The 27,910-nt window shown below is 43.8% G+C and overlaps 1 protein-coding gene across 2 annotated transcripts in view; it reads right to left on the reverse strand.

Annotated features, from left to right (window-relative positions):
* Positions 1 to 16,071, reverse strand: part of FAM120C (family with sequence similarity 120C) — a 110,818-nt gene extending 94,747 nt beyond the window's left edge. Inside the window, exons 1-2 of one of the 2 annotated variants that reach the window (XM_032266989.1) lie at positions 15,001 to 16,071; positions 5,001 to 5,359 (exon numbers count right to left, since the gene is read on the reverse strand). In XM_032266989.1, coding sequence (XP_032122880.1) covers positions 5,342 to 5,359; positions 15,001 to 15,696 — 714 coding nt within the window. In that variant the 5' untranslated portion in view covers positions 15,697 to 16,071 and the 3' untranslated portion in view covers positions 5,001 to 5,341. Of the gene's footprint in view, positions 1 to 5,000; positions 5,360 to 15,000 lie in introns of those variants that run through there. The other variant, XM_032266988.1, reaches the window with a different exon arrangement.
* Positions 16,072 to 27,910: the final 11,839 nt, after the last annotated feature.

A 27,910-nucleotide genomic window follows, 5' to 3' on the forward strand; every position in this document is an offset into this window, starting at 1 on the left:
GGCATATTTCATTTATCTTTCTAACTCTGTGAAATGGGTATTAGATCATTCATCCCCCTCCATCTCCTTTATTTAAACAGAGAAAACAGAAGCTTGGAAAACTTAAATAACTTGCCCCAAATCACACAGCAATATGGCAGTACTTGGATTTGAATCAATTAGGTCTGACTTCAAAATAACGCTCTTTCAGGGCTGGGCATGGTGGCTCACGCCTGTAATCCCAGCACTTTGGGAGGCAGAGGCAGAGGCAGAGGCAGGAGGGTCGCCTGAGCCAAGGATTCCAGCCTGGGCAACACAGTGAGATACCATCTCTACCAAAAATTGTCTACAAAATTAGCCAGGGATGATGGCAAATGTCTGTGGTCTCAGCTACTCAGGAGGCTGAGGTGGGAGGATCATTTGGGCCCAGGAGGTTGAGGCTGTAGTGAGCCAAGATCATGCACTACACACAATCTGAGCAAGAGTGAGACCCTGTCTCTACAAAAATAAAATAAATAATGCTTTTTCCATGAAGTACATTGTTTCTCAAATAAAGGGAACTGGAAAACTGGGCATAAAGTAACCTGAGATCAACTCACAAGTCATACAATAAACGCAAGGGCATAAAAAAAAAAACACAACTAGATTGTAAGCCCATTAGTGGCAGAATTATGTCAGCACTCCGCCTGGACTGGAAAAATAGTATAATAAATGCTTGTTAAAGTAACTCCAAACTAGAGGCAATAATGCTTTCTGACCTCTGTAGTACCTGACTTCCTCCAGCTTGTCCCATATTCCCTCAAGTCCCTCTACCATGCTAAATACACCAAACTAGTGACTGACGTGGGCAGAGTTCTGTGGACTATCTTCGTTACCTGTTCTCACCAAGGCAAAAAGAAATCAGAGATAACAAGGAGCATCACCTTATAAGAAGATAAGAGGGCGGGATGGATTATGTGTTAAGTCTGGTTCAGCAATAGAAATACAAATGACTTTCAACTGGAAGGCCACGTACCTTGAAGTCCAAGTACTAAAGAAGTACAGACTGAAACTACTGTAGATGCACATATGCATCACTACATTGTGGAGTTCAACAACCAACCATTAAGAGACCAGACTGATAATCACAAAGCTAAAGAATAATGTATAAAAAAAAAAAAAAGCAGCTATCAGGAACCCCAGCGAATTCCAGGAAACACTGATAAAGTGGCCTTCCCTTTCAACTGTAGGAGTTTCAATTATCTACACACACATACATTGTAGTCTTTGCCATGGAATACGGCAATCAAGCTAGAAGTAGTGGAATACCGATCCACCATTCAGTGTACACTATTAAGGTACTAATTTTGTGAGTACCCAATTTTAGTACTTGTTCTTTTTTGTTCTGAAATGGAGTGTTGCTCTTGTTACCCAGGCTGCAGTATAATGGCGTGGTCTCTGCTCACTGCAACCTCCACCTCCAGGTTCAAGCAATCTTCCTGCCTCAGCCTCCCTAGTAGCTCAGATTACAGGTGCCCACCACCACGCCTGGCTAATTTTTGTATTTCTAGTAGAGAGAGGGTTTCACCACATTGGCCAAGCTGCTCTCTTAACTCCTGACCTCAGGTGATCCACCCACCTCGGCCTCCCAAAGTGCTAAGATTACAGGCGTGAGCTGCTGTGTCCGGCCCAATTTTACTATTCTTACTCTTTGGCTGCCAGAAGCCAGCCCATTTCTGCAGATAAAACTTTCCATTAAAGAACAAAAGGAAAAACTTGCATTTAAAAAAAACCTGTTACAACTACAGGCTGGAAACTGTACTTTGATACTTGTTATCAGTGTACACAGCAGGAGCTTTGGCATCCAGTGAACCTATGGTCAGTTTGTTGGGACAAGTCATGGGCAAGTCACTTAGCTTCTTCATCTGCAAAATGGAGATTTAGCTAATTCCTACCCAAGTCTAAGACTTAGAATTTATAATAAAATATCTGGCACAGACTCTGAAAAAGTAGTTATGAAAGTCTGTTCTGCAGAGATGAAGTTTGTTGTATGCACTATTGTCTGAAGGTCCTCAGAAATAATTTGATACAAGTAGATACCAAAATAGGTACTTGTTCAGCCCAAAGTGAATGTACAGGATTGAAAAGTCAGAGGTCACATGAAAAGTATCCTCAGGAGTAACAGAGTGAGAATCCAAGGGAGCCTCTGGGTTACCTCAGAAAGGAGGACATGAAACGCAAAGACAATGATCACAAGAAATTTCTAAGAGTCCTCGGACTAGGGGCTGTAAATGCTTGTAAGCATTTACATCCCTGTAGGGATGGGCAGCTAACATGAATGAAGGGGCTGAGTAAATAAAAATTAACTTCCAGAAATGTAATTTTTGGCCAGGCATGGTGGTTAATCCCAGCACTTCGCGAGGCTGAGGCAGGAGGACTGCTTGAGAGGCCAGGATTTTGAAATTAGCCTGAGTAACCCAGCAAGGCCCTGTCTCTAAAACAAAACTTAAAAAGTTAGCTGGATGTGGTAGCACATGCCACTAGTCCTAGCTACTGGGGAGGCTGAGGTGGAAGAATTGTTTGAGGAGTTCAAGGTTATAGTGACCCATGTTCACACCACTGCACTCCAACCTGGACAACAGAGCAAGACCTTGTGTTTAAAAATAAAAAACACACACACAGATATGTAATTTTTATTTAAGCTGTGGGTGTTAATATATACATGCAAAATACTGGAGTTTACATTTCAAATTAAAAACATAAGTAAAAAACTGGAAAATTTATCATTACACTTTTTTTTTGTAGTTTATTCTCCTCTGACTTAGAGCTGGAGGCCTGACATATTTACGTGCCAAGAGGTCAATGTTAGGTCTCATATTTTTGTGTTACAACATACAGTACAGAATTGAGCCTTGAATGCTTTTACTTCAAGTGACTAATGTGATCCTATTTCATAATGAAAACAGCTATTTAGAAATGTAGGCATTTCCAAACACAGACGTTTGGCATAGTATTTTTTATATTTCAGTAACTACTTCCAAGATATTTGTAGAATTCAGCATTTCGATGACATCATGCTTCATTTTCAGTACCAAGGCACAGTAATTCAGAATCTCCATTGTAGTTCTTCTTTCATACGCTAAACACTGAGAAAGGCTAATTGAACAATATTAGTTCATTTTCACCAAATATGTCAGAGAACCTTTTCTGGAATTCAACAGACAACTCCACAACTGTGGGAATGTAATTCAGGCCATCACTTTCAATTCTTGGAAACCAATTTCAGCAAAGGAAAGTCAGCCAGTTTATCTCTTGCCAAATGAGTTTCCCAAAGGCATAAAATTATGCCTTTGCTAGGAAGCAAGCACAACCATACATTTGTGAAGGTATTTCTGAATAACACTGTTTTCATTCATAGTGTCTAGATGAGTTGTAAAATCAACCAAACAAGCCAAATATTTTATTTCAATTTTTGCGGGTGTGGTGAATGCCCTTTGGATGCCAAGTCACTTTTTTCAGTATCTTGAGTACCATGCCTCAACTAAGCCAATCAAACTCCATGTAATAGGGCAGATTTCTATAACATGCACTTAATAATTCACCAAGCAAAGTATTCAATTGTGGTGCAAACCACAATGTTAATTACTAGTTCCTGATCTGACTGATTCATTTTAAACTTTTTAGCAGAAATGGCTTTAAGTTTAGGTCCCTGGAAAGTTTCTGCTTCAAATTTCTTGGTTCCAACAGTTTTTAAGACTGTTGCAGAAGCACAATCTGTAGTCGTACTTACTAATTTTGACCAATTGGTATTAAAAATCTCAAGACTTTTTCCATCACACAAAATCCAGATATTTCCAGATGCACCTGCGATGAGTCCAAGAGTTAGGTTACATCAGATTCTTAACACATGAATCATACCTAAGTGCAGTGGCTCTCAAACTTCACCATGTATCAGAATCAGCTGGAGGGCTTGTTGAAATGGATCCACAAGCTCCCCTACCTTTCCCTCCAGTTTCTGATTCCCGTAGGTCTGATGATAGGGGCCTGAGAATGTGTATTTCCAACATGTTTCCAGACAGTACAGTGCTGTTGGTCCAGGACCATACTTTGAGAACCACTGGCTAGGTATACAGCTAAATGTATAGCTACGTGGACAGAGTTTTTAAATACTGTAACCAGCTGCTATCTAAATCTCCAAGAATAATTTACCTTTTTGACTAAATCTGTCCCAAGAACGTTTAGCCATCAATATTTGGCATCTTGAGCAAAAGTATTTCCTACTTGTGCAAATGCTTGTTTATAACATAATTTCTGCTGTACTCAACAAACACTTTTATAAAACTACTGCATAAAAAAGGCTTTCAAGCCCTGGCAATTATTTCATTTAATACATAATTGCCTTTTGTGGCATCGCTTATTTTATCTGTATCCAGAAATATAGCCTGTTGAAATTCCAAGTACATTTTTAAGTTCTTTTCATTTCAGCACTCATCATATTTGTATACTGATATTTCTTTCCTTTGTTTTTTGAGACGGAGTTTCACTCTTGTTGCCCAGGCTGGAGTGATCTCGGCTCACCAGAACCTCCGCCTCCTGGGTTCAAGTGATTCTCCTGCCTCAGCCTCCTGAGTAGTTGGGATATAGGTATGCGCCACCACGCCTGGCTGTATTTTTAGTCGAGACAGGGTTTCTCCATATTGGTCAGGCTGGTCTTGGACTCCCAACCTCAGGTGATCCACTCGCCTCGGCCTCCCAAAGTGTTGGGATTATAGGCGTTAGCCACCATGCCTGGCCATATACTGATATTTCTTACCATGGTTTACTTTTAAATGGTATCTTAAATTGCAGTCTTTCAACAGACACATTTTATTTAGATGTATACAAAAATTCATCAATTCCACATAGAAACAGGCTCTCTCCTATTCTTTAAATATGTGAACTTCTTTCATAAAAAAGATTTTTTTCATTTTGCACAGATGTGGGTATGAGAAATATTTCATGTTCATCAAAAATGTTATTTAAAAAGAACAAGCACAACAATCAATGGTGTTTCAGTTATCTATTTCTGTGTAACAAATTAGCCCCCAAACTTAGTGGCTTAAAACAACATTTATTATCTCATAGTATCTTGCAGGCATGGCTTAGCTGGGTCCTCTGGCTCAAAGTCTCTTACAGGTTTCAATCAAGGTGCCAGCCAGGGCTGCAGTCATCTCAAGGCTCGCCTGGGGAAGGATCCGCTTCCAAGCTCACTCACGTACGTGGTTGTTGGCAGCAATTCAGTTCCTTGTGGGCTGTAGTTGGACTGAGGGCCTCAGTTCCTCACTGAGTGTTGGTTGGAGGCTTCCCCCAGTTTCTTGTCGTGTGGGCCTCTCCATAGGGCAGCTCACAACATGGCAGCTTGCTTCATCAGAGTGATCAAGCAAGAAGAGCCAAAGAGAAAGAGAGAGAGAGTGCAAACAAGATGGAAGTCACCGTTTTTTATAACCTTATCTTGGAAGTGACATCCCATCACTTTTGTTGTAGTCTGCCCATCAGAAGCAAGTCACTAGGTCCAGCCCACAAACAGAGAGGCGGGAGGAGATTACAAAAGGGTGTGAATACCAGGAGGTGGGAATCACTGGGAGCCAATGTAGAAGATGTCTACCATAAGTGACAAGTGGCACTTCATTCACTGTGGCAGGGAGACACTTGGTGCTGTAGAAACCAATAAATGAAGACCATGTGGCTGACCAAAAGGGGTCAACCAGTATTGCCAGAGGATATTTCAGGAGTAGTTGGAAAGAGACTTTTTTGCAACATTTCCCAATTTTTAAAAGTTGGCAACAAATTCAAACTTGTTAAAAAAGAAGTGTACTCATATAATGCAAGTTAAATGACAGCAGGAAATGATAATCATTCAATTCATTCAAGCAGATGATGCCTTAATATTCAGTCCAAGTGCATTATTTGATTTCAGATCCTGGTGAACACTATTGATCAATGAAAATAAACGAAGTTCTTTCAAAAAGAAAAGGAAAAAAATGTGAGGGCCAAAGCAAAAATAGATTCATGAGCCACATCTGGCCTATGGGCTGCCAGTTTGCCATCTTTGCCATAACCTTTGTAATTTCCTCATGTAATACAGATGAATGGGCAAGGGTTTTGCTTCTGGTATGCAAATCCTAGTTTCTGCCACGTCTACTCGTTATGTACCTGGGCCTAATGATAAGGGCCAGAGAAATGATCCTGGGGACTTTCCTCTACTAGAGCTCCTGGAAGGGTAGAGTACCATGTTTTGTACCCCTGACTTCAACACTCCTTATTTCCCTACTTCATTTTCTCCACAGCATTTCCTACATCACAAAACATATTTGCCCATTTATCTTGTTTGTTGTCTATCTTCTCCATTAGAATATAAGTTTCATGAGGTCAGAAATCTGTTTTATTCACTGCTGTATCCTCACAATCTTGAACTTTGCCTGGCACACAGTAGGAGTCCAATAAATATTGGCTGAGTAAATGAATTCCACTGTTCATAGTACTTAGCACAGTGTCTGGCAGAGAGCGGATGCTCAAAAACGTTAATTGAACTGAAAAGCATTGTCCCGATAAGAAAAATGGGGTGAAATGAGGCTAGATAATGGTAGGCAGATCATGAAGGCATGCCATGGCATGCCACGCTAAGCTTAGCATGAGATGATTAGTGTCCAACCTACTAGGCACACGGGATATTTTATAATTTTTTTTTGTAGGGTCTTACTCTGCCGCCCAGGCTGCAGTGCAGTAGTGCAATCTCAGCTCACTGCAACCTCAGCCTCCCAGGCTCAAGCAATCCTCTTGCCTCAGCCTCCCGAGTAGCTGGGACTACAGGCGCGCTCCACCATGCCCTGCTACAAGATATTTTAGTCAATATAACAGTAGCTGGCAGTTACATGATATTTACTACATGTCATATAATGTTCTAAGCGTATTACTTATGTTAAATCACTTAACACTCAAAACAAAATTTGCGATGTAGGTATTACTGTTAAACTGAGGCACAGAGCAAGTAACTTGCCTAAGCTTACATAACGAGTACTTAGACGAATAGGGATCTAAACCTAGGCGGTATGGCTCCAAGGCCTGTGTTGTCAGCCATTATGCTACACAGGCTAAATATAAGAAAAACTGTTCTGGAAAAAGTTATTAAAATGTAACAATAAAAATGCAACTATACTGTTTTGAGATATGTTGAAGATGAAGGATTTTGGTGTCAAATATCTTTAGGTCTAAATCTGGGTCCAACCACGTTCTAGCAGTGCAAGCAGGCCAGTGACTACACTAAGCCTGTTTTGTTTTTTTTTCTCTATAAAAAATAGAGATTTAGTCCACGTGTGGTGGCTCACGCCTGTAATCCCAGCACTTTGGGAGGCTGAGGCGAGTGGATCACCTGAGGTCAGGAGTTCGAGACCAGCCAGGCCAACATGGTGAAACCCCATCTCCAATAAAAATATAAAAATTGGCCAGGTGTGGTGGCTCAAGCCTGTAATCCCAGCACTTTGGGAGGCCGAGGTGGGTGGATCACGAGGTCAAGAGATCGAGACCATCCTGGTCAACATGGTGAAACCCCGTCTCTACTAAAAATACAAAAAATTAGCTGGGCATGATGGCGCATGCCTGTAATCCCAGCTACTCAGGAGGCTGAGGCAGGAGAATTGCCTGAACCCAGGAAGCGGAGGTTGCAGTGCGCCGAGATCGTGCCATTGCACTCCAGCCTGGGTAACAAGCGAAATTCCGTCTCAAAAAGAAAAAAAAAAAATACAAAAATTAGGGGGGCATGGTGGTGTGCGCCTGTAATCCCAGCTACTCAGGAGGCTGAGGCAGGAGAATCGCTTGAACCCAGGAGGTGGAGGTTGTAGTGAGCCAAGATCACGCCACTGTACTACAGACTGCGCCACAGAGCAAGACTCCATCTCCAAAAAAAAAAAAAAAAAAAAGATACTTAATCTGTCATAGGGGTAGAGGAAAAAATAGAGATTACTACCTCTCCTGATGGGTGGTTGTGAGGATTAAATAACATAATGAATACAGGTGAGGTACCTAGCCTATGTGGTAGCTATTATTACTACCATCAAAGGGGAATATATTCTATAAATGCATTGATAAGCAGCTACAAAACTGGGTAACAGGAGTTTGGCAATTCAGTTTGCAATCTGAGTTCATTTAGATGGAATTAACATATAACATTGTATAGCACTGATTCTAAATTCTTCCTTATCTGGCCTGTAAAGGCAAATCAACCAATCTCTCTCTCTCTCTCAGCAAACATCATTTTATATACGTCAAGTCCTAGAGCAAATCTCTGCCTTTTTGGAACTCATTTAAAAGAGAATTATGTGATATGAAAATACTATGTAAGAGAAAAAAATCAGAGCAGTAACAACAGAGTACTCTGGTTGTAAAGGGAAGGCATCATTTACGCTGGCTAGGAAAGATTCTATAGTGATAACTTTCGAGCAGGAATAAGGAAGAATTTGCTATGCAAAGATCAAGATAAACTTAAGAAAAATACTATGAGAGAAGACATGGTATATCTAGGAAACTAAGAAAATACAGAATGGTTGGAACAGGGGTGGGCAGAGGTTAGCACCAGGTATAAGTCTGAAGAGAGTTTGGGATCAGATTGTGAAGGGCATCATCTGCCATGCTGAGAAGTTTGGACTTGGTAGGATAGGCAAATACATCTTTGGGCATATAACAGTGTCAACTTTTGTTTTCAGAATGGTGTCTCTGGCAGCAATATGGCAGATGGAGTCCAGAGAGTGTTATGGTAAAGGAACAAGTTGACACTGTCTTCTTGGTACAGATAAGAAATTTTGGCAGCCTGAACTAAAGCAGTGGGGGTGGAAACAGACAGAAGTAGCCGGACTCAGGAGACATTTCTGACGTAGAGCTCAAAAGATCCGATGACCAAGTAAAGGTGGCAAGTGACAGAACAGTGAAGAATTGAGGACTCCACGGCTTCTGGTTTGAATCTGATGAAAGACACCATTCACAGAAAAAGAGAATACCAGAAGTAGAACAAGTTTTGGGGAAACATAATGAGTTCCATTTTGGGTATATTTTAGTTTAAGTGACCTAAAAGATACCAAGTAGTAGAGAGCTGAAAAGATGTGCTGAAATTTCACGAGAGGTGAAGGGTAGAGATAGAGCAATAGGATTTATCAGAATTTAATTAGTGCTTAAAGCCACAACAATGGATGAGATTGCTCAGGAAACAAAAGTAGAAGAGTATGACTAGGACAGAAGCCTCGAGGGCAACATTTAAAGCAGGCAGAGGACGAATAAGGAAAAGAGAAGAAAGAACTAGAGGGTTACAAGGAGAATCAGAAGTGAGTTGGATTATGAAATCCAAGGAGGATAGTTCAAGAATAGGATAGTTTGATGATATCAATTATCTTAAAGGGGACCTAGAAAGGTTAAGAATGGAGACGCATGCAGCAGCTTCAGAGTGGTGACATCAGATATAGAGTGACACTAGGCTAGGAAATGGGAATTAATACAATCTTCATTTTCAAGAATGGTGAATAGGGAAGAAAGGAGATAATGATAATGGCCCGAAGGAATTATAAAATAAAGGGGAAGGCTGGGCGCGGTGGCTCAAGCCTGTAATCCCAGCACTTTGGGAGGCCGAGGCAGGTGGATCACGAGGTCAAGAGATCGAGACCATCCTGGTCAACATGGTGAAACCCCGTCTCTATTAAAAATACAAAAAGTTAGCTGGGCATGGTGGTGCGTGCCTGTAATCCCAGCTACTCAGGAGGCTGAGGCAGGAGAATTGCCTGAACCCAGGAGGCGGATGTTGCGGTGAGCTGAGAGCACGCCATTGCACTCCAGCCTGGGTACCATGAGTGAAACTCCGTCTAAAAAAAAAAAAAAAAAAGAAAAGAAAAGAAAGGGGAAGTTTTTGTTTTTCAAAGATTATTTGTGCATGCTGTAAGTGAAAGAAACCAGAGAGGCAGAGACTCAAACTGTAGAAAGGACAGGGTTTGCTACTTTTGAATTCCTATAACAACATGGCTATGACTCATTTGGCACTTGGCTTACACATTTGCCTTGTATTGGCAGTTATTGTACATTTAGCAATGCCAGCACAAACTAAGTGTTTTAAAAAAGTCTACTTATGGCCGGGCGCAGTGGCTCACGCCTGTAATCCTAGCACTTTGGGAGGCCGAGGTGGGTGGATCACCTGAGGTCAGGAGTTCAAGACCAGCCTGGCCATCATGGTGAAACCCTATCTTAAAAAAAAAAAAAATCTACTTATGATTGTTTTTCTTCAATGTTATGTATGTATCTATGCATATTATCTAGCCAATAAGAGTGTACAATCTTACCCAAGAATGTACAAAACAAAGGAAACAGGATGGTGGGACTGTGGAAGCTTTGAGGAATATAAACCTAGAACAAGAATGTTTATCCACCACTCCCTAGTACTTACAACAAAGAAAAAGAAAAATTATTTTACCTCTTGGTATCTCAGTTACTCAACTGTAAAATGGGGAGATTACCATGCACCTTACCAACTCTTGAGGATTAAATGAGACTTTTTTTTTTTTTTTTTCCAGATGGAGTCTCCCTCTGTTGCCCAGCTGGAGTGCAGTGGGGCAATCTTGGCTCACTGCAACCTCCACCTCCCAGGTTCAAGCGATTCTCCTGCCTTAGCCTCCTGAGCAGCTGGGATTACAGGCGCATGCCAACATGCGCAGCTAATTTCTGCATTTTTAGTAGAGATGGGGTTTCCCCATGTTGGTCAGGCTGGTCTCGAATTCCTGACCTCGTGATCCACCCGCCTCAGCCTCCCAAAGTGCTGGGATTACAGGCGTGAGCTACCACGCCCAGCCTAAACGAGATTGTTTTTTTCTTGAAACTCTGTATCCCAGGAAATAAATGAGAAATTTTTAAAGCATTTAATATACAACTTGTTGCCTAAGAAGTAATTACTATTTTGATTATTTTCCAACCATGAGAGCATCTGGAAAAGTCATTGACTTTTCAGAACGTCTATGACTAAGGGGTAACTAAACAATCAGAAAGCATAGCAGCCATTGCTTTATCGTATTCTAGAGAGCCAAAGCACAAAATGGTATCTGTTCTCAAAGTCTAGTTATTCATATGCCACCAACATGATTTCTGCCATATCCAAGTACCACAACTTAATATTTTTCTTTAAATCAACTCATTTTATGTAATCATACCCATTCTAAAAAGGTACAGCTGTGAAATGGAGGGTTTGATGTGATGATCTTTTTTTTCTAATTACACAGTAACCATTAAAACAAAGCATTCATTCCCTTAATTACCCTAAATCATCTCTTGAATCACAATCTAAAACTGCTTTAGGTTGCTCTGTTTCTCAGACCCTTAGGAAGCAATCAGGAAGCAATTTGTGGGTTTACTTAATTTTCCTTCTACCGATTATCATTTACAAAGGTTTGAAGAGCATATAATGAAACCAGCCAAATGATAAAATTCATCCCAACAATATACACTGGATCTTTTCATGGTAAGTCCAAAGTTGTCTAAAGCTAAACAGACAACCCAGCAACTTATCTATTATTTCATCCTTCTACCTCCATTTTCTGTATCACAAATGAAAATGAGACTGGGAATAAAGGCCCATCTTGTGGTCTGGCCTGAAGAACAGAAACCAAAGAGGGGAGACAGACAGTAGTGGGTTTTGTTCTGAGGCACTGACATTCAGTCAAAAAAAATAGTAGGCATGCAGATCATTCAAGTGAAAATTTCCCACCTTCAACACAGTAGAACACTCCTCTGAAAAGGGAAACCACAATCTGTTATTAATCAATACCTTTCCAGTCTATGATATAATCCAGGAAGTTCTTCATCACTCCAATAACAACAAAAAACTTACTGACCAGAACCAGGAGAGAACTTCACTCATTGATAACATCGACAGATACTTTAGATATGCAATTTTGGAGCTGGTCTTAAATCCATTCTATCAAGAGCCACACTATCCTCTTTTAGAAAGTCATTCCTACAATCCATTCTCTTAGGATCATTGACCTATTCATTATGGAAAAAAAACAATGTACCCTGCACTCAAAGTACTGAGGACATTATGGAAAATACGAAAAGCTCAGAGTTTGTTATAATCTAGCACAGGGACTAAGAGTTATATATTCCTCAAGAGTGGTTCTAAGGACTGAAGAGGACTGCTGGGAATTTTCCCCCAACATTTTATTGTGAAAAACTTGAAACATATGGCAAATTGAAATAATTTTACAGTGAACATCTGAATACCCATGACTGAGATTCTACCATTTTTACTATACCATATTTATCACATATCCATCAAGACAATCCATCTTTTTTATTAACTGCTAGGATTTTAAAAATGAGACTGTGGCGAAGTATGACAAAAACATACAAAGGGCTGCTTCTCAAAAGATTTTGCCTGATGGGTTATATAAACAAAAAACTTTGGAAACCACAAACCCATACTCAGTGTTCAACCCTCCTGCCAACCTCCAATCAAAATCTATTCGGAGCTCACAACTGGCTATTTGAGTATCCACACCCTTGTCCACTATCTGAACTATCTTCAGCCCTCTTCGTGGCTTAGCACCAATCGGTGAAGCCTCCCCAACTTTCACTCCCTTGCTCAGAATTAACCATGCCCCCAAGGGGGCCACATTTATCACCATTTGCAATTAGCCCACCATATCTGCCATTTATTCTTTCACTAAACCTTGCCCTCCTTGAGGACAGGATGTCCTTATTTACCTCTGCCTACAGCAAGCACTCAATAAAAGAATAAGTGAATGACCTGAACCATCTATACCCAGGAGCCAAGGAAGAGTTTGGCTGAGTGCGGAAATGATCTAATCAGAGTGGCACTTTAGAATGATTCATTTTAGAGCAGCACTGTTGTTTAGAGTATGAGCTCTGGAGAAAAACCACATAGGCAGAAATCTCAGTCCTGCTACTTTTATCTCTGCGTGACTTTGGGCAAGCTTCGAAGCCCATGCCTCAGTTTCCTCATTTGGAAAACGGATAATACTGCTTCATAGGTTATTGTGAGGATCAAATGAGTTAATTTTTTTTAAAGCAGCACATAGTGCCGGGCGCGGTGGCTCAAGCCTGTAATCCCAGCACTTTGGGAGGCCGAGGCGGGTGGATCACGAGGTCAAGAGATCGAGACCATCCTGGTCAACATGGTGAAACCCCGTCTCTACTAAAAATACAAAAACATTAGCTGGGCATGGTGGCGCATGCCTGTAATCCCAGCTACTCAGGAGGTTGAGGCAGGAGAATTGCCTGAACCCAGGAGGCGGAGGTTGCGGTGAGCCGAGATCGCGCCATTGCACTCCAGCCTGGGTAACAAGAGTGAAACTCCGTCTCAAAAAAAAAAAAAAAAAAAAAGCAGCACATAGTACCTGACGCATAATAAATATTCCATCAATGTGGTCACTATTGCCAGCAACCAGATTAATAACAACGAGTTAAAAGTCCTTAAAAGCCTGGGTGGCAGCAGTGAAAACAGAGTGGAAAGAAGAGCCATGAACAAAGAATCTACCTTAAAATGTTCAGTCAGAAGAGCAAGCAAAAGGGTCTATTTTTCTTTTTTTTTACCTTGTATGTTTGAGATAGCTCACAATTGGATTTGTTTAAATTAAAACAACTATAATCTAGCCACTCTAGGCAGATTTGATGCTGACGAGTCTAGCATGACTGGACTCCAGCCACAAGCTCTATAACCACTGCAAACTTCTCTAGGTCTTTTAGTCTCTGAGCTAAAATTTCTTTCATCACTGCAGCCGACACTTCTTTACTGATTCCCACAATCCCCTGTTGTGTCTAACTGTAAGGACAACCCCCAAGAACCTTGGTTGGGGAAATAGGTTTGCGGTTTCATTCTACCCAACCCTGTACTACTTTTCTTTTTTCTTCTTCCTGCTCACCTCCTTTACTTCTCAAGCCTTGCTATTCTCTACACGTAGGAACTTGAAACCTAAGAGTATGGGAAAGCAACAGAGCAATAGCAGTGGTGCCAAGAACTGGGGATGCTGCCAAGCTGTTCCCCAGGCCCCATATGCATTGACCCAACTACATGCAGATTGGACTTAACTGCCTATGGGGCTTTGTACACTTGATATTCCTTTTTGCTTCTGCTCATTTTCTTCCTCCCACTTAAAGCAACCTCCTCCCAAGCTTGTGACTCATTCAAATCCAATCCATCTTTGAAGACACAGGTGAGGTCCGACTTCTTCAGGGAAGCCTCCCCTGACCACTTTAGTCCAAAGATATCCCACCACCCCCACATACAGAAAACAGGAACTGTACTTACTGTCTGGACCATAAGGCATAATCACATACACATTGATACAATTAAATGTTTCATGTGTATACATCTGACTTTCCAAGGGTATGACCAGTGTCTCACATAACTTTAAACCCTTACACTCAGTGCGTTAATACTTGTTGAACAGTGACTGAATCAGTGGGTTTTTGTTTATGTGTTTAGGCTAAGGCAGGAGGAAGAAGACGCATGTTGAAATGAAAAAGGCTGAATAGACAGATGGGTTAAAAAACAGCAGTGGGTGAAGATGGAAACAATGTAGAAGGTGTTCAGTGCACACCTGCTTAAGGGATTTGCTGTGAGGCTGGAAAGAGATACAGGGGAGAGATGTCAACAGGAAAAAGCAGGGTAAAGGCATTTCAGCTTGAGGCAGAAAACAGCAGGAGAAAGGTGAGGCTACAAAAGAAATTCTGCCTAGATTCTGCTCAAACCTAGACGTAGGCCAATTGGATAAGGGAAGCTAAAGCGAGGTACTGGGATGATATGAGTAGAGATATGGCCCATGTAGGTGAGTGAATCCGTAGGGGTGGCATGAAGGGGGAGGTAAATGGTAGAGGATAGTTAGGCAGGTAGGTTAGCTGCTGGGCGGGTGGGTGGGTAGATGGGAGGCAGGGTAGCGGGTAAGTGGGTAGGTGGTTAGGTGTTTAGTTGGGAGGGAATAGGTGTGGGGCGTGTTATTTAAGATCCGGCCCCTCCCTCACCTTGACCCGGAAGCGGATGAGTGCTAGCCTCACGCAGTGGCTCAGGCAGGCCGGTGGCAGGAACCAGGCCCGCGGTGGAGGGGTGCCCTTGTTGCCCACGTGTCCCACGATCAGTTGCGCTGTCTGCCGCTCGGCCTGGCACCGACGGCCCCACTCAGCCAGCCGGTCCTTGCCCAGGCCCCCGGGGAACATGACCACGAGCTCCAGGCCGTCGCCGCCAGGATAGGCACAAGCCTGGCACAGCGCTGACAAGTAGCCCAGCATGGCGTTCCATTGGCCGCCACACACCCAATCCGTCTGGTAGCCGCCGTAAAGCCGCGGCAGCGCCGAGCCGGCGTCCACCAGCACCCGGGCCCCGGGCAGCGGAGGGGGCGGCGGCGGCAGCGGAGGGTGCAGCCCTGGCTGCGCCTGGCCGTGATGGTGGAAGTGGTGAGCGGGGTGCTGGTGCCGAGTTGGCCCCGCGCCCCCGGAGTAGGCACCCAAGGCAGGCGGGAGCGGCGGTTGCAGAGGCGCGGAGCCCCTGGCGGCGCGTGGAGCCCCGGGTGCCAGGGCTGCCGTCGGTGGCAGCTGGCGGTGCAGGTGCTGCTGCTGCTGCTGCTGGCGCGAGACCGTGCGCGCGAGTTTGAGGAGGTCCACGGGCACCACGGCCCCGGGACAGCGCTTCTCCAGGAACTCTTGGAAGCCCTGGACACCCATGCTTCGTCGGTGGGCAGATGAGATAGCAGCTGCGCGAGCAGGCTAGGCGAAGATCTGGGCGCGAAGCTGGGGGCGGGCGCGTGCGCACTCCGCGGGGGGCGAAGGGGGGACGGGAAAAGGATTCCCGAGGGGAGGGGTGAGGAAGCGAGGGAATGAGGGCGGGGAGGGGAGGAAACCACAAATTGGATTTGGGTGCAGAGAAGGGGAAAGGCAGACTGGACTCGGGAGAGGCTGGGAGGATAAAAGCTAGTCACTTCTCTCTTTTCTCCTCTCCGGCCGCTCTTCCTCCAGCTTCAGAAGGGGTGAAGCCTCTTTCTTCCACCTCCGGGAGCCATGTTGCGTCGTCTTCTCGGTGGTACACGCTTTCTAGCTGGAGGAAGGGGAGCGAGGAGGGGCGGGGCGGGGAGAGGGGCATCCTGGTAGTTGTAGTCTTCTCTATGGCTTTGGGAGGTAGTCGAGGAACCAGACTACCACCCTTCTCAGCCCTTGCGCTCACAGAGTCACAGGAGGCGAGGCGTGATCCATCAGTGTTTAGGATTTGCACTCCAACTCGTTGCATCTTACTGAGTTGCTTAGGTTATTTACTGCTTTTTCCAGGAAGAAGAGGTTTGGGGAAAGGATTGATGCATCATGGGAATGGAAGTTAGAGTGGATTGACTGAATTAAGCTAAAGTGAGCTAAAACTCCCCGGGAGGGAGGGTTTTCCCCTTAGTGGAAAAGATACTATTTAAAAAGCTGTTGCTCCCAATTACGAATGATAGAACTGGGCTGGGCGCGGTGGCTCACGCTTGTTATCCCAGCACTTTGGGAGGCCGAGGTGGGTGGATCACGAGGTCAGGAGTTCGAGACCAGCCTAGCCAATATGGTAAAACCCCGTCTCTACTAAAAATACAAAAATTAGCTGGGCGTAGTGGCGCATGCCTGTAGTCCCAGCTACTCAGGAGGCTGAGGCAGGAGAATCGCTTGCAATCGGAGATTGTAGTGAGCCGAGATCGGGCCACTGCACTCCAGTCTGGCAACAGAGCAAGACTCCATCTCAAAAAAAAAAAAAAAAAAAGATGAAACTGGCCGGGCTTGGTGGCTCATGCCTGGAATCCAGCACTTTGGGAGGCCCAGGGTCGAGCGAATCACGAGGTCAAAAGATCGAGACCATCCTGGTCAACATGGGGAAACCCTGTCTCTACTAAAAATACAAAAATTAGCTGGGCGTGGGGGTGAGTGCGGAGGCGGAGGCCCGAGAATTGCTTGAACCAGAGAGTCGGAGGTTGCAGTGAGCGGAAATTGCACCACTCCTGCACTCCAGCCTGGGCGTCTCAAAAAAAAAACAAAAGATGAAACTGACATTATTTACTTGCCTAAGGCAATGCAGAGACAAAGTCGAATATCCTTGCCTTCAGGATCTCTTTGGGCTAGGAGATAATTACCAACACAAATTACAAGTTGTATCTTTTTGGTACTCCCACATCCACTGTGTCCTATGGTTAGGGCCTTTGGTTTCCAAACTTCATTGTGTTTTCGTCTGCCAGGAGCTTTTCTAAACAGTTGCAAGGGCTCTAATTTCAGATGTACAGAGTCATAATCTTGAAAAATGTATTTTCAACATACTGAGATGAAACCGACGCAGTTCCTGTCTTCTTTCTGGCTTTTAGGGCCGGCCTACTCTTTCAGCAGGAATAGAGCAGAAAACAGTATCTGAAATGAGTTGTAGCCAGATCTGGCCTGGAACTTACTGGAAGGTGGGAAATAATGGCAGGCAGAGTTAGAATGCAGAAGTGCAGAACCCAAGAGTGATCAAGATGAATGAGATAGGAGAACACTCTATTAGGATGCAAAAGCAAAAAAGCTTCGAGCTCCATAAAAAAAAAATTTTAGAATAGTGAAGATGGAACAAGCCCGACTGGCAAAGAATAAGTAGATGGTAAGGCAGCGTACATAGGTAACTCTTGAAAGCAAGCAGTGAAAGGAGACGGCAGTGACTTGAAGGGATGAAAGATGGAAGGAATAGAGGTTTTTTAGTATAATGGACACCTATGGGACTGTCTGCCCAGCCCCTTTTTTTCTGGGAATTGACCCTCCCCTTCCCCCATTTATAAGGTTACGGCAAAAACTGCCCCATAGCTTATTGGGTCAGAGGTGGGGACCTAATCCAACCTGGGGCAATCAAAATCTCATTTTATAGAAATTTGGAATGGAACCAGAGATACCAGCTTTTCTCTTAAGTTTAAAGCTTGGAAGCTGTCAAACCGTTTTCCCACCAGAGGGACAGAAGTGAAAGATGATGGTCTGCAGAAAGAGAGAAAAAAATGCAGACTTTCAGAGAAGGGCAGAGATGAGAAATAGAGTCTTCATTAGGTTCAAGTCTCAGATTCCAGATAATGCAGTGGTGTCATCACAGCTCACTGTCGCCTTGACTTCAGCCTCAGCCTCCTGAGTAGCTTGGGACTACAGGCACATGCCACTACCCCTGACTAATTTTATTTATTTCTTTTATCTTTTTTTTTTTTTTTTTTTTTTTGAGACGGAGTCTCACTCTTGTTACCCAGGCTGGAGTGCAATGGCGCGATCTCGGCTCACCAAACCTCTGCCTCCTGGGTTCAGGCAATTCTCCTGCCTCAGCCTCCTAAGTAGCTGGGATTACAGGCACGCGCCACCATGCCCAGCTAATTTTTTGTAGTTTTAGTAGAGAGGGGTTTCACCATGTTGACCAGGATGGTCTCGATCTCTTGACCTTGTGATCCACCCGCCTCGGCCTCCCAAAGTGCTGGGATTACAGGCTTGAGCCACCGCGCCCGGCCTTAATTTTATTTTTTGTGGAGACCCTAAAATGTGGAGCGGATAGATATCAGAGATCTCCGCATCAGTTGATGGGAAGGAAGTTGGCATTGTGTGTTATGTGACAGTGAAGCAGTTGCTAATTGCTCTGGTGACTCAAAACAGCCGCCCCTTTGCTTATATCAAGAGATCTGCATTTGCTGAGGGTCAGATATTCATTGGCCTTGCTGAATTACAGGAGAATCTCAATCTCACCTCAAGGATTTCTCCAATTACAAAACTGGCATCAAAGCAACTGGAATGAAGTTATCTCTATCTGCCTCCTAAGTAGTACTCCTTGTTCTCCAGTTCTCCTAAATATGATGAATAGAAGCCACGACAGGATGATCCAGTCTAATTCCCTTTAGTAGATCTGAAGCTTCAAAGAGCCTAGCTTGACAAGATTCTTGGCCCTTGTTTTTAGCATTCTGAGTCCCCTCATATGAAACCAACAGGCAGTCACATAAGGTTTTAAGGAAGCTGTATCACTAGAAAATCAAATCTGTGAATAGGGGCCATAACTGATCAGCCAGAGCAGTGATTCTCTTTTCTTTTCTTTTTTCTTTTTCTTTCTTTTTTTTTTCTTTTCGAGATGCAGTCTCGCCCTGTTGCCCAGGCTGGAGTGCAATGGCGCAATCTCGGCTCATTACAACCTTCACCTCCCGGGTTCAAGCGATCAATAGATTCCTCTGCCTCAGCCTCCCGAGTAGCTGGGACTATAGGCATGCACCACCACGCCCGGCTAATTTTTGTGTTTTTTGTTTGTTTTTTGTTTTGAGATGGAGTTTCACTCTTGTTGCCTAGGCTAGAGTGCAATGGCATGATCTCAGCTCACTACAACCACTGCCTCCCAGGTTCAAGCAATTCTCCTGCCTCAGCCTCCCGAGTAGCTGGGATTACAGGCACACCCCACCATGGCCGGCTAATTTTTTTGTATTTTTAGTAGAGACAGGGTTTCACCACGTTGGCCGGGCTGGTTTCAAACCGCTGACTTCAGGTGATCCACCCGCCTTGGCCTTCCAAAGTGCTGGGATTACAGGCATGAGCCACCGTGCCCGGCCAAGCAGTGATTCTCAAAAGTAAGTCTCCGGAGCAAGCACATCAGCATTACCTGCAAACTACTAGAAATGGACATTTTCAGGCTTCACCTCAGACCTCCAGGATCAGAAACTCTGGGTGTGAAGCCAGAAATCTGTGGTTTAAGTAACATTAGTTAAAGCAGTGAAGACAGATTTTATTCAGTAACTACTGACAGAAGAGGAAAGAGCTGAGAGCTTCATTCTGACTTGCAGAGGTGACTGGGCATTTTAGAGGGAAAATGAGGGAGTAGGGAAGGAACGCAAGCAGGACTCAGTAGAGTCATGGCAGTGAAAAACAACACAGGGTTTGCCAGTATAAATGTGATTAGGCCAGATGTGTCTGCTACCTGGCAATTACTAAAGTTAGATTTTTATCCTCCCAGAGACTGGGAGATCGAGGCCCTATCCTTTCTGATGATTTCATTTCAAAGGACTGGCTTCCAGGCCCTTGAGAAACACTCTAATTGTAGGAAACACATAAACATCTGGAAGAGAGGAAGGATTTACAATTCTAATCCATTTTTTTAGTAAATGCCTTAAGAAAGGAAAGCATGCGGGTGGATTACCTGAGGTCAGGAGTTAAAGACCAGCCTGGTCAACAGAGTGAAACTCCATCTCTACTAAAAATGCAGACCTGGCGGTGCCTGCCTGTAATCCCAGCTACTCGGGAGGCTGAGGCGGGAGAATCGTTTGAACCCGGGCAGTGGAGGTTGCAGTGAGCCGAGATTGCGCCGTTGCACTCCAGCTTGGGCAACTCTGTCTTTAAATTTTGAGATGGAGTTTCACTCTTGTTGCCCAGTCTGGAGTGCAAGGGCGCGATCTCGGCTCATGGCAACCTCTGCCTCCCAGGTTCAAGCGATTCTCCTGTCTCGGCCTCCCGGGTAGCTGGGACTACAAGCATGTGCTATCACATCCGGCTAATTTTGTATTCTTAGTAGATATGGGGTTTCTCCATGTTGCTCAGGCTGGTCTCAAACTCCCGACCTCAGGTGATGCACCCACCTCGGCCTCACAAAGTGTTGGGATTACAGGCGTGAGCCACTGCGCTCAGCCGAGACTCCGTCTCAAAAGAAAAAAAAAAAAAGGGAAGCTGAGGCCTATCCTCAGGTGTGGACTAGAACTAACTGAAAGCTTTTTCTGACAGGGAATTCAAAAGTGAGCTTGGGCTGCGCGCAGTGGCTCATGCCTGTTAATCCCAGCACTTTGGGAGGCCGAGGCGGGTGGATCACTTGAGGTCAGAGTTCGAGACCAGCCTGGCCACCATGGGGAAACCCCATCTCAACTAAAAATACAAAAATTACTCGGGTGTGGTAGTGCACACCTGTAATCCCAGCTACTCGGGAGCCTGAGGCACAAGAATCTCGCGAACCTGGGAGGTGGAGGTTGCAGTGAGCCGAGGTTGTGCCATTGCACTCCAGCCTGGGCAGTAGAGTGAGACTCCATCTCAGAAACCAAAACAAAACAAAAAATGAGTTGGGTCTTCTCGGGGATTCAACCTTAGACTGCCAGAAACCATGCTAATGTTTGGTGAAGTCTCTTAGTGCAGAGGTTTGAATGGAGTGCACCTGCTGAGTTTTTGCAGGTCTTACTAGCCCCTCAGGTGATTCTAACTGCACTGAGTTTGAGAATCACTGCTTTTCTAGAACATACTCTTAGGCCCATGTCCAGGCTGGTTAAGCAAGGAGGTACCTCAGTAAATTGATTGCCCACTGAGTTTGAGAATCACTGCTTTTCTAGAACATACTCTCAGGCCCACGTCCAGACTGGTTAAGCAAGGAGGTACCTCAGTAAATTGATTGCCGTTTTTTCTATGCCTGTAATTTCTTTTATTCTGATCCGGGTGGAAATGGACCTGGTGGCTGATAATGATGTGACCCTTCCTTTCCTAAATGGGCTTTTTTTTTTTTTTTTTTTTTTTTGAGACACAGTCTCTGTCGCCCCGGCTGCCGTGCAGTGGTGGGATCTCGGCTCACTGCAACCTCCACCTCCCAGGCTCAAGCGATTCTCCTGCCTCAGCCTCCCTCCCAAGTAGCTGGGATTACGGTTGCACACCACCACACCTGGCTAATTTATTTTTAGTAGCAATGCCGTTTCACCATGTTGGCCAAGCTGGTCTGTAACTGCTGACCTCAAGTGATCTGCCTGCCTTGGCCTCCCGAAGTGCTGGGATTACAGGTGTGAGCTACCTCGCTGGCCACTAAAAGGGCATTTTGATTATGGTATTCTATTTCTCTACTCTTGCATATTAGATCTATTGGTGGCAATTAAGTTCATCAGAGGTTTTGTGATCAAGAGCAGACATATTTAGACTGTCACTGAACTAGAGGAGGAAGGAGTATGCCCTTGCCATACCATTGCTTCTGAATGCAATAGTTGCATATGACCAACAGTTGTCCATGGCTAATGTTAGGTTGTTGGCATTTTGGGAATTGTAGGTATGGGGAAAATAGCATGTTTATCGGACAGCCAAGAGGAGGGTTTTTTTTGTTTCTTTGAGACGGAGTTTCACTCGTTACCCAGGCTGGAGTGCAATGGCGCGATCTCGGCTCACCACAACCTCCACCTCCTGGGTTCAAGCAATTCTCTTGCCTCAGTCTCCTGAGTAGCTGGGACAACAGGCATGCGCCACCACGCCCAGCTAATTTTTGTATTTTTAGTAGAGACGGGGTTTCGCCTTGTTGACCAGGATGGTCTCGATCTCTTGACCTCGTGATCCACCCGCCTCGGCCTCCCAAAGTGCTGGGATTATAGGCGTGAGCCACCGCGTCCGGCCCAAGAGGAGGTTTATAGATAAATGACTATTAGACTGTCTCTGAAGCACCCCTTTTCTACCTTATCCTTATGGTTGCACCAGGAGCCATCCTTTAGGGACATTCACAGAATTTGATTGAGCTGGAGAGAAGACATGAAAAATCCTGGCAAATCAAAAACGATGAGTTCGTGTCCTTTGTAGGGACATGGATGAATCTGGAAACCATCATTCTCAGCAAACTGACCCAAGAGAAGAAAATCAAACACCGCATGTTCTCATAGGCGAGTGTTGAACAATGAGAACACATGGACACAGGGAGGGGAGCATCACACACTGGGGTCTGTGGGGGGAAATAGGGGAGGGACAGCATGGGGTGGGGAGTTGCAGAGGGATAACATGGGGAGAAATGCCAGATATAGGTGATGGGGAGGAAGGCAGCAAATCACACTGCCATGTGTGTACCTAAGCAACAATCTTGCATGTTCTTCACATGTACCCCAAAACCTAAAATGCAATAAAAAAAATAAAAATAAAGAAAAATCCTGGCTATATTCAGATACCTGCTTTGTTTGTTCCTAAGGCCTATCTGTATTATCCCTGGGTTCTGTGAGGCACCCCTATCTTTATAAATTCCCTTTTTGCTTAAACTTGTTCAAATTGGGTTTATACTACTTAAGTACAAGATTCCTAACATACACAGTACAGGAGAAACTGTACAGGATAGAGGCCATAGAATAGCGTTTCAAAATGTGTGCTTTGGAACAAAGAACTGATTTCCAGTATCAGTTCAACTCCTTATTAGCTGTATAGCTTTAACAAGTTGCACAACCTTTTTAACCCTTCTTGTATCTGTGAAATGGGGGCTCATTAATTTATTCATCAGATTTATTTAATATCTACTACATGCCAGGAATAAAGATGGGCACTGGAAGAAGGCAGTTTTAAAGACAGTCAAGGAGCATAGAAAGGAGATAAGTAATGATACCTTAGAAGCTTGTGAAGATTAAATGACATCGTAGGGCACTAGCGTAATAGCTGGCACAATAAGCACCTAATAAATGTTAAGTCTTATGAAGGGTGAGGAGAAGCATAAAGAGGTCATGTGAAGAGTTCACATCAAACTCAATCTTATGTTCATCATTCCACCTAAGTAGGAACTAGCTGTGCAGTTTCTGAAAGGGGTCTACTTAGCTTTATCTATTGCCCAAATCCTTGGGGCCTGTTTGAGAGGCCATGAGGTCACAGAGTCATAGAAAATAATTCATCAGAAGGTCTTATGAGGTTGCCATATTGCTTTTGTTACTTGAATCGGCAACCGGCTGATAGTAGGGAGGTCATTTGATTAGTGAAGGAAACCACGACAGTGGTTCTCAACCCAAGTCGCCTATCAGTTGTCACCTGGGAAGCTTTTTAAGATGATGATGATTCTAGAGATGGGGCCCAGACACTGATTTTAAAAATTTTACTTAAAGGCCGGGCGCGGTGGCTCAAGCCTGTAATCCCAGCACTTTGGGAGGCCGAGGCGGGTGGATCACGAGGTCAAGAGATCGAGACCATCCTGGTCAACATGGTGAAACCCCGTCTCTACTAAAAATACAAAAAATTAGCTGGGCATGGTGGCACGTGCCTGTAATCCCAGCTACTCAGGAGGCTGAGGCAGGAGAATTGCCTGAACCCAGGAGGCGGAAGTTGCGGTGAGCCGAGATTGCGCCATTGCACTCCAGCCTGGGTAACAAGAGCAAAACTCCGTCTCAAAAAAAAAAAAAAATTTTACTTAATTGTAAAATACACAAAATTTACCATCATAACCATTTTTAAGTATATGGTTCAGTAATATTAAATAAATTCATATTGTTGTGTAACTAAAACTTTTTTTTTTTTGAAACAGGGTTTCCCTGTGTCGCCCAGGCTGGAGTGTGGTGATGTGATTTCGGCTCACTGCAACCTCCGCCTCCCGGGTTCAAGCGATTCTTCTGCCTCAGCCTCCCAAGTAGCTGGGATTACAGGCGCCCGCCACTACACCTGGCTAATTTTGGTATTTCTAGTACAGATGGGGTTTCACGATGTTAGGCTGGTCTCGAACTCCTGACCTCAGTTGATCCGCCCGCCTCGGCCTCCCAAAGTGCTGGGATTACAGGCGTGAGCCACCACACCCGGCCAATTAACATTTTAAAAATAGGTCCCAAGGTGATTGTAATATGTAGTTGGGTTGAGAACCACTGAGCTGGAATGGAGAATGTTTAGAAATACTGGTTAAATTCCTGCGCCTACTTCCTCATTTGTAACATGCATGTGAGCTATTCCTTTCCAATTCCAACATTTCATGATAGTCTCTTCTCCACCTAGCCTGAGGTCTTGCTCCTATCTAGATCATCATCTATGCTGTACTTTTTCACTCCCCTCTTGAGCTCCTGTTATAATATCCATCTTCTCCCCACTCCCCAACTACTTCACCTCTTTCTAAACTCTTTAGATATAATTCTGTTATCTCATTCTTTTACCAAGTGGTGCTCATGAATGATGGCATATTTTAAAAGGGTGTATGTTGGTCTTATTCCCCAACTCAAACACACTCACCTCTACACCTCACTTTATTATATCATCTTGCCCCTTTTGGGCCAATACCCAATTTCTTCCACCAACAGACCTTATGTTGACCCACACATTGGGTTGTCACCTCTGTTTTGTCCTCATTTAAGATAATGATCTGTAAGGTCCCTTGAGTAAGTTATTTGAGCAAGCCTACCGTGTATCAGGCACAGTGCTAAGCCTTTTATATGCTTTTTCATTCAACCTTAAAACAACCTCACGGAGGGAATTATCCTTTTTTACAGATAAGAAAATCGAAGCTAAAAAGTTAAGCAATTTTCCCAAGTCCATATGACAGAATACAAATCCAGGTCTGCTTGACTCCAAAAGGTATCTGTATTAACTATCATCAGAATCAGGGCCCATTTCCAAACCAGTTTGATTTCCCCAGTGCAAGTTTAACGTGAAAGTCACCAGTGATATGTAACAATATCTGCAATTAGTAAACTAGGGACAGGGGTAGTTGCCTTAATGTATCTCATTTAATACTCATAACCGCCTCATTTTACAAGTGAGAAAATGCAGGTTTAGGCCGGGCGTGGTAGCTCACGCCTGTAATCCAAGCACTTTGGAGGCCAAGGCAGGCGGATCACCTGAGGTTGGGAGTTCAAGACCAGCCTGACCGACATGGTGAAACCCCGTCTTTAAAAAAAAAAAAAGAAAAAAGAAAATGCAGGTTTGAGAGTTCTGTGAATCAAACCCATGCTATTCCACATGTACCTTGTTGCCTCCCTTTAGGGATCACCTAAGATAGAATGACTCACATTTATGACATTGGGTCAATAAATCAAGATAATATATATTTAAAAGCACTTTTAAAACACTCATCTAATTTTGAATACTTCTGATAGGCCTCTTAGTCTTCATCCAGGATGATTTGCATAAGTATATGCAAGTTCTTCTACTTAAATTACCACAATGAGCAAGTGATATGACCCAGTCTGAGTTTCTCAAGTCACTGCAGAGTGACGAATGAAAAGCGTGGGAGGGAGATTTCCATGTATGTGTTTTTCCAAAGGTGGGCCATAAACACTATCAACATGAAAGGAAATAATCCTTAATAAGTTCGTGCATAGGGAACACTTTGAATCCTTGCTTGCGCCACAAACACCTACTTCTGAAACTACGAAATAAGCACTGGATACAACTTCATGAAAGACACATAAAAAGTGTACATACAGAGCCGGGCGCGGTGGCTCACGAGGTGTAATCCCAGCACTTTGGGAGGCCAAGGCGGGTGGATCACGAGGTCAAGAGATCGAGACCATCCTGGTCAACACAGTGAAACCCCGTCTCTACTAAAAATACAAAAAATTAGCTGGGCATGGTGGCGCGTGCCTGTAATCCCAGCGACTCAGGAGGCTGGGGCAGGAGAATTGCCTGAACCCGGAGGCGGAGGTTGCGGTGAGCAGAGATCGCGCCATTGCACTCCAGCCTGGGTAATAAGAGCGAAACTCCGTCTCAAAAAAAAAAAAAAAAAAAAAAAAAAAAAAAAAAAGTGTACATACAGGCTGGCAGTGGCTTACATTTGTAATCCCAGCACTTTGGAAGGCTGAGATGGGAGGATTGCTTGAGCCCAGGAGTTCAAGACCAGCCTGGGCAACATGGTGAAAACCCATCGCTATGAAAATTACAAAAATTAGCTGGGTGTGGTGGCATGTGTCTGTGATCCGAGCTACCTGGGGAGCTGAGGTGGGAGGATCATTTGAACCCAGGAGGTTGAGGCTGCAGTGAGCTGTGATAGCACCACTGGACTATAGCCTGGGTGACAGAACGAGACCTTGTGTCAAAAAAAGTGTACATACAAATCCTATTAGATGAAGGCCTACTCTAAATGCGTCTGAATTATTATGCATGCAGTACATCTGAGAATCAGGGTGGCCTAGGGTTCTTCCCATGAGCTGTGCAGGCAGACAGACCTGGGTTTGGATCCAGGCTTCACCATTGACTAGCTATGTGGCCCTAGTAAATTCTTTAATCTCTCTGATCCTCAAATTTGCATTGTAAGTGGAAATAGTAACAGACCTATCTTAAAGGATTGTTGTGTGAATTCAAAGTATCACAGGTAAAAGCCTAGCTAACACAGTATGTGTTCAGTAAAGGAGAGCAACTGTTACAATTATGACTCATGTACAAGCGTGGAAATGAAGTCCAACTCAGTTTGTTGGAACTGTAAATCAAGAGGTAACACCCTGCTTGGTTAGTTTTTCGGCCAGTGTAGTTTACAGAATGAAATGTTCTAAATCTGCTAAATTACATTTGGTAAATGAAGAACCAGTTTTAGCCAGATGATTGCAGTGACTATGACAGCATTTTAATAAGGTAACATACTCATTTAACACAGCCTTTATTTTCTGTTTCAAAACAGAATTTCCAGGAAACAAAACAAAATACTCACAATGGTTGGGTACAAATGAAATAAAAATCACAGTTTTAAAGAACCAAAATCAGACAGTTGCTGAAAGGCAGATCACTTGGTTTACCAAAAAAAAGTTAATGTCAAAAAGGATTAAAATGAAGTTGAACAACATTCTATATAATGCTACATTCCCCAGTTAATAAAGGAGAGTTCACATATACAACTAAATGTTAAGTGTGGAGAAGAGGCTGAAATTCTGCATACTTCATAGTAAATTATGCATGAAAGTTTATTAATTGCATAAACTTCCTGAGTGGCTCCCATGCTGCGCTAGGTCTACATGCTTAATATTTCAAACAAATTATAGCTTTAGGTGATTGAGCATGACAGACCTCAAACAACTGCACTTTCCAGTTAGTCACTATATCTGCTGAGGGTATGTTCTGGACCGCAAACCTCAATCTCAAATCTTAAGTTAGAGTGGAAGGAAATTCAACTTCAAATGAAACAAAAACTAGAGGATGACAAGCACACATTTAGGAGTTTATGTTACACTGGCACATTTTTCTCAGAGCCCAGTTTCTTTCTTCCCTTTTTGCTTGACTTTTAGCCTTGTTTGAATTT

This window comes from Sapajus apella, unplaced genomic scaffold (genome assembly GCF_009761245.1).
Source record: "Sapajus apella isolate SASKATOON/1434 unplaced genomic scaffold, GSC_monkey_1.0 scaffold164, whole genome shotgun sequence".
Classification (NCBI taxonomy): domain Eukaryota; kingdom Metazoa; phylum Chordata; class Mammalia; order Primates; family Cebidae; genus Sapajus; species Sapajus apella.